The 7,693-nt window shown below is 37.7% G+C and overlaps 1 protein-coding gene across 2 annotated transcripts in view; it reads left to right on the top strand.

Moving 5' to 3' along the window:
* Positions 1-748: 748 nt before the first annotated feature.
* Positions 749-7,693, top strand: part of rnf20 (ring finger protein 20, E3 ubiquitin protein ligase) — a 33,404-nt gene continuing 26,459 nt past the window's right edge. For both annotated transcript variants that reach the window (XM_067457900.1, XM_067457899.1), the window contains exons 1-8: positions 749-885; positions 1,672-1,844; positions 4,181-4,249; positions 4,591-4,689; positions 4,784-4,931; positions 6,387-6,572; positions 6,695-6,810; positions 6,882-7,028. In XM_067457900.1, coding sequence (XP_067314001.1) covers positions 1,683-1,844; positions 4,181-4,249; positions 4,591-4,689; positions 4,784-4,931; positions 6,387-6,572; positions 6,695-6,810; positions 6,882-7,028 — 927 coding nt within the window. In that variant the 5' untranslated portion in view covers positions 749-885; positions 1,672-1,682. The remainder of the gene's footprint in view (positions 886-1,671; positions 1,845-4,180; positions 4,250-4,590; positions 4,690-4,783; positions 4,932-6,386; positions 6,573-6,694; positions 6,811-6,881; positions 7,029-7,693) is intronic.

The raw sequence follows: 7,693 nt of genomic DNA, 5'->3' as shown, positions 1-7,693 counted from the left end.
TACCGGTATACCGTTGCAACCCTACTCACACCACACACCAGCTGATTGGTGGAGAGGAGACAATCAGTGTATGGGGTTTATTAGAGGCCATGATGGACAGGGGCAACTGGGTTATATCCCTACTCTTTTTCCGAATGACATCCTGGGATTTTTAATAATTTGTTACATTTATATAGCGCTTTTCTGGGTATTCAAAACACTTTACATATAAAGGGGGAATCTCCTCAACCACCACCAATGTGCAGCATCTACCTTATGATGCGACGGCAGCCATATTGTGCCAGAATGCTCACCACACACACCAGCTGATTGGTTGAGAGGAGACAGAGTGACGAAGACAGATGCTAATGGGCAAATTTGGCCAGGTTGCTGAGTGACCACGGAGAGTCAGGACCTCGGTTTAATGTCTTATCCAAGATACGGTGCTTGTTACAGTAAAGTACTTCTAAAGTATCACTATACTTTGGCGTCAGGACCCACACAGCAACCTAGTTTTACCAGGAGGTCTCCCATAGGTACTGACCAGGCACATCCCTGCTTAGCTTCAGTTCAAATATTAAGGCCTGTTTAATTCCCGTAGTGCAATATATTGTATCTTTTTTCTGAAAAACAAGGAAATGAGTAGAAATCAATTCTTGCCATATGGCAACTCCGTACATAAAGGCAGGGTTAAGTAAGTTGTGTCAGCGATTATCGCACAGAACTAGGCCTCTTGTCAGTCCTACCACCATGCGGTGGCGCTGCAGTTTCAACGACCGCATCAGCTCAGCGCGCCGGAGAAGAAGAGAAGCTACGCTCTGTTTCCGGGAGGTGGTTCGGCCGCTGGATGAAGCGCAACTGCTACATCCATAAAACCATTTCACAATCAATAGTAATCAAAATTAGGTAAGAAATGAACAAAAACCTACTTAGCTCTTTATTAGATGATGAACAGTGCATTTTCAGCGCGAGAGGCCTCTGCTCTCACAGGGCTTTCATAGACCAGTGTAGTGCTCGCCGCGGTTTAACAATAAACACACTTTCTTACATTCGTATTATCGTTACTGTATATATTTATTAATGACGCCTACGAGTGTGTGCTAATGTGTCCACAAACAATAAAATGCCATTGTATCCTATGAAATACCTCGGAGTACCATGTCAATATATCTATAGTATATAGATGCCATGGTATTTTTAAGGTGCCATATTATAATATGATACCATTACTATCAATGTAATATGCTACTAATACTTTAAGATCAGTACAATGTTAGGTGCTACTTTATACTGTTATCGGTACTAAGCGTAATTACATCATTATTACTATTACATCTTAAATGTGCAGATACCTCTGTCAGGCATATTATAATTTAAATATTATCATAAGTAAAGGGTTTAAAATATTACTATTAATATTATGTTATGATAATAATAAACAACCATTATAATTTTTTATACAAAATGCACAATCATATTTTTATTATTATTATTAGCCTGTTGTTTAGAAGCATAACTTAAGTATTCAGGTATTTTCAGATTCCTTTGATTCCCTTCATAGATTTTTAACTCCTGTGTTATTCATTTTCACACAATTCAACAATAATACAGATACTCTGCACTTTATAATCCATCAGTACTGTTGTGATTTATTGTATCGACGGATGGTGTCTGTCTCTTTGTTTTCCACAGTGAGGTACGTGATGTCAGGTCAGAAGCGCCCCAGTGATCCCAGTAGCTCTGCCACCCTCGGCGCTCCTCCAGAGAAGAAGAAGGGAGGTGAGGATGGAGAGGGTATGAGCACTGGATCAGGAGGAAGCACTGCTGTAGAAACCGTCATCAAACTGGGAGGAGGATCCAACCTGGTGAGATGCTCTTTTTTGGGATTTGAGCAGTATTTATTTATTTTTATAATTTTCACAAGCAAGGTATATATTTTCAAAAATCTTAGGACTAATATCACAAAAGATTAGGGCTGCACTATATATCAAAATATCGCAAATGTATATATTGCAATATGCAAATCGGAACTGCACGCAATATCTGTATGATTTTAATAGGCTGCTTCAACATTGTGAAAAAGTGTACGTTTTAGGTGAAGCTGTGACGCATATAGCAGAAAATAGACTGGGCGCAAGACTTTTACTTATGTGACTTGCTTGATGTTAAAGGGTTAGTTCACCCAAAAATGAAATTTATGTAATTCATGAATCGATCAATGATTCGGATCGCCAATGTCACATGATTTCAGCAGTTTGACACACGATCCGAATCATTGATCGATTCACTGATTCATTAGCCTAGAAATCGCGACGCACCCTAGCGGCAGCAAATTTAATTTGCCCGCAAGTGTCGTCTAGGAACTCTCAATACCATTCTGAGCTGTGTTCCTCAAAATCTGGACGGCCCAATCACATCATGTATAGAGTCGGTGGGCGGGGCCATAATGACGACGGCCGAGTTGTGTTTGTGTGCTTCTAGTAAACACAGAAACTGGCGAACGGCGGTCTTTCGAATCAGCTCTGACCGCGACTCTGGAAGACTTGGCGTTAAGCTTTTCTCTGAGAAAAGAACAAAGAGCGGCACTGAAGTCATTCTTAAAAAGGGAAGATGTGTTCGTAGTTTAGCCGACCGGATACGGCGAATGTTTAATCAGTCAGCGAGCTCTGTTTCACCTTCGTTGCTCTGGTTGGTGTAGCGCTATCCTATCGCGTGCAGAGGGAGTTTGAAAGACAACCGTTTATCCCGCCCCTCGGATTGAGCCGTCAATGGTGAGTTTCCAGACCAAACATCTTGAGGTCTGGCTTATCAGGCTACTGATTTCATGGCTGTTTGAATCTTTTTTTGAGCCGGAACACGGAAGAGAAGACAATGCTGAATAAAGTCATAGTTTTCGATATTTTTTGGACCAAAATGTATTTTTGATGCTTCAAGAGATTCTAATCAACCAACTGATGCCACATATGGACTATTTTGATGATGTTTTTATTAGCTTTCTGGACATCGACAGTAAAGTGTGTAGGGGGTTTAATGCTCACTATGTCAGTATTTTTTCTAGAATTTATCTTTAATATTTTTTTTGTGCAAAAGTCAAAAACCACCTCAAGTGGGCGTAATTGCAATTTTGTTTTTTAGGTGAAATTTGCCATTTTCATCACTCGTTTCTGATGCGAACTTCAAAATGTGCATAAAAACGGTGATGAAACATAGCTAATGACTGTGTAACATCAGATGAGTGATAAGGTGATTCAACCAAATGTTCACATTACATATTACAATAATATTGTGTTTAAAACAATTATGTAGGAGATTATGTAGAATGTTAATATGTACTTATTTGCAGCTGTATCATACAAATAAATAGTTAAAAAATCAAAAATTCATATATTGTCATCTCAATGTTGGTTGCACTCCTGTTTTTATTTTTTTGGGGAGCTGATGCCGATTTTAACAAACAATTATTGGCTGATACAGATATTTGTCACTTACCCTCATATTTAAAAATGTTGTCATTAAAATAGATAGTGATTTTAACATGTTTTAAATCATAAAAGTAAAAAAATCAAAATTTACATTAACTTATAGCCTACTAGCTAGTTTATTGCTGCATTATCAAATACATTGATTCTAATGAACATAGACTGGATCTATTTAACATTCAGCAGCCCAACATAAATACAACAAAACAAAGATACATATGAAAGAAAATAGTGATTTTTAGGCATGTTTAGCAGTTTCTGGGTACAGAAAAGTATATATATATATATATATATATATATATATATATATATATATATATATATATATATATATATATATATATATATATATATATATATGTATAAAGCGCTAGTATATATTGTGATTTGATTTAAGTGTACTGACCCACGTTTTATTTATGACAGCAGCGCAGCAGGATTTTAGCTACATAATCTTGGATTATGCAGCAGACATTATGCAGCTCAGTGCCTTCACACAGTTAATTAATAAACCATCGGTTTGTCCTATATGCCCTTTTCATGCCATAGCCGATATGCTGATGGTTGTAAATTAATCAAACATCGGCCTATAAATATCAGAAGTGCATCTCTACTTGTGTGAATGTGTGAGAGTGCTATGGAGAAATTAAGTCTGAATTCTGACTTCTGATTCTGGTCCCTTGTCCATTGGTTCCCACTGACAGTGTATTTTTTTCTTGCAGGAAGAACAAGATATCAAAGCACTGCAGATCAAAAACAGGAAGTTGGGAGAGGCCCTCGACCAAAGACAGGTAGATACAGACCTCTAATATATGTCTAACATTCAAAAGTTTGGGGTGCGTAAGGTTTTTAATTCAAGAACTCTTTAAAATGGTCGGAAACAATTAGAAAATCCAGCTTTGCATCACAAGAATACATTTAAAAAAATATATATATTACAATAGAAAACTATTTTTGATCAAATAAATGCTGCCTTGGTGAGCAAAAGAGAAAAAATGTAAAATGTTTTGAAACTGAACCTTGGAATGATTTATATAAAATGAAAGTATTCAGTCGAATCTGTCATCATTGAAAAGTGGAAACATCGCATGTATACATGCAAACACAGACTCTTCCCGTTGTGTTGATGTAGGTGATTGAGGATGAACTGAGGGAGCGAGTTGAGAGGTTGGAGACTCGTCAGGCGACAGATGATGCAAGTTTGTTGATTCTAAACAGATACTGGAACCAGGTAAAAAAAAATTGGGTTGTATTTACAGTACATCAATAAAAAAAAAAATGTTTTTTTCTTTAATCCTGATTTTTGTTCCACTTTGCTTTTTCAGTTTGATGAAAATGTGCGATTAATTGTGCATCGCTATGACCAATCGGGGAGTGAACCTGTGGAAATCCAACCACCTGAAGGGCGGAGCTTAAAACCTGGAACACCGGAACCAGATGGAGACTCAAACCAGGAGCGAGCAAAAGACAGAGGTACAAAAAAAACATTAAAGTTGATGAGTGAATAAAACTAAACACCATTTGTAGCACGCCTATAATCCGTAATAGTAATAGTAATTCATCATTTCTCATCCTCATGTTGTTCCAAACCTGTATGAATGTCTGTCTTCTGCTGAACGCAAAAAATTATATTTTGAAGATTACGGGTAACTAAAACCCCATTGACTTCAATAGTATTCCATAGTATTTTTTTCTGTACGATGGACGTCAGTGGGTTTGGTTACCCATATTCTACAAAAATTATTATCTCTTGTGTTCAGCAGAAGAAAAAAATTCATACAGGTTTGAAACAACTCTGCTATTCCCTGTTGAACCTGGAAGCTTGACCTCTGACCCATTTTCTGTATGATCTGAATTTCTGCATTTTAAATGTTAGAATATTGAATTTGGTGTCCTCGTCTTCTTGACAACTTGAGGCCAAGTAAGGCCAAATGTTTTCTTCACCTTTTTACTACCATTGGTCCGTGGCGATTACATAATAGGTGGGTGTGCGCAGAGGCTCCGCCTTCTTTCACATGGAAATCTTCTCCAGTTCATTTCTTTTGTTTAAGGTCAGACGTCCGTGAGTTAAAACATGAACACACTAGAGAGCTACTTTGAAGTTCAACCTCTGTTGAAATGGGACACTGACAAAATTTTTTTCATGTTTAATACACTCAAGTTGTTTGATAAGCTATCTATTGTATAAAGTGCTATATAAATGTGACGTGATTTTACTAGAGTGCTACATTGCAGAGCTTGTGTAAACATATCCATGTTGCTATGATCAGATTCTTTTCTTATGCTTTATTAAAAATGCTGGCTGTTTTCTCATTTTTGTTTAGTTTATTTTGTTATTGAGAGGAAAATGCACAGCACATATTACCATATTAATCTAAACTTCATTCTCAGCTTGTTTCCACCACAGAATAAAACATTTTAAAAACAATTGCGACTTTATATTTCAATTGTGGGTTTACATCCCGCAATTCTGAATTTTTTTCTTCTCAGAATTGTGATTTTAATTCTGAGGATTTTTTTTTTTTAGAATTGCAAGAACAAAGTCTTGTGAATTGTGATTATCAATTACCTTTTTATTGTTTTATTCTGTGGCTTTCCACACTTAGTAGAGTGGGTGGCGTCGGGAGGTTCGTTATCAGTATATCACTGGTCACACATTTCAGACTTATTTTTACCCCTAAGTGAAGAAAGGAAAATAACTTTGCCGTGACTATATCTGGGTATTTACACTATAATAGCAACTTGGGTGAGCATCATAGTATTTGAATTTAAAATTGCAATTCATTCTCCATTCTCTCTGTTTCAGTTTTACAATTATTAAAATGGACAGCCTGGTTCATTTAAGGCCAGGTCTCTGTCTTTTCTAAGAGTCTAATCTTTCCTCTAACCCTGGTGGAAATATGCTTCTCTTGTCATTTTTTTATACAGGTCCACAGGGGGAGGGAGTGAGCTCTTTTCTGGCCATTCTGGCCAGCAGCAGCAGTGAGGAGATAGACGCTGAGCTGCAGGAGCGAGTGGAGTCCAGCTGCAAACAGGCCAGTCGTGTGGTAGAAATCTACGAGAACCTGAAGAACACAGTTGATCAACTGAAGAAGGATGTGGATTCTGGAACGGGTGAGACCAACTCTAAGCAGCTCGACATCCGTTGTTGATCAAGCCATCGAATTAACTAAAAAACACGAATGCTGTTTATGTCTGTCTGTTCATTCGGTATTTAATTATGCGACTTCCTTCAGGTGGCAGTCTCTGGGATGCCGCTGTCCGCCTCAACACCCTTCTGACCAATGAGAATGAACGTCTCCGCCAACTGACCAACAGCCTCCAACAGAAGCATAGTCACATGACCAGCGAGGTTGGTGGTTGATTTGTTGGCGTGTTTATCTGTTAATCTTACTGTATTGCTCACAATGTATGTGTATTTAGTCTCGTTCGTTGGGCCGTGCGGCTAATCGTGCTGATAACAGGATCAGTGAGCTGCAGGGTCTTATTGAGGAGCTGCAGTGGGACATGGAGAAAATCAGACGGAGAGAGAATCGCCTCAACACGCATCTTGCAGAGGTGCTGGAAAGGGTAAGTGGTTTTTGCCCTACAAAGTTGACATGAAATGGACACTACTTACCATCTTGAGGCCCTGATATACTTCAAGCTAAATCAAAGAACGAACTTGTGTGACGTCATTTAGAACAAAATCAGTTTATTTGGAGTTCTAAATTATAATTTAAAGCGACACAAAAACTTTATACTGCTGCAAAGTTATTTTGAATGTCTTTTTACCCCTAAGTGAAGAACAAAAAAGAACTTAACTGTAAGTATATCAGGGCCTTTAAAGTCAGCATTAAAGCTACACTGTGTAACTTTTTTAGTTTATTCTTAGCTAAAAACATTTAGTTCTTTCAAAAATATGTGCTTATTAATGTATATTTACTTCTTTCAAGTAATAAAGTATTCTCGTAAGTTTATAATATGCTGTTGAAAATACATACGGGTGAGGGGTTCGAATGCTGGTCGCCATGTTGCCTCTCCATCTTGAAAGTACATTAGCCAAAGAGGGACATACCCATAAATTCAAGCTTCGCTTTTCGCGTTTTAACACTCGATGGCAGTGTCGAATGTGAAAAGGGGGATTGCTAAGTTAATCTTGGACTAAATCAGCCACCGTAGGAGTTAAAACGAAATCAGAATTGAGAGGAACAGAAACTAATATTCACTGGATGGTCATATACCTTTTCACCGCT

This window comes from Pseudorasbora parva, chromosome 11 (assembly GCF_024679245.1).
Source record: "Pseudorasbora parva isolate DD20220531a chromosome 11, ASM2467924v1, whole genome shotgun sequence".
NCBI classification, from domain to species: domain Eukaryota; kingdom Metazoa; phylum Chordata; class Actinopteri; order Cypriniformes; family Gobionidae; genus Pseudorasbora; species Pseudorasbora parva.
Note: the sequence above shows the minus strand (reverse complement) of the source record. Positions and strands in the feature narration are given on the sequence as shown.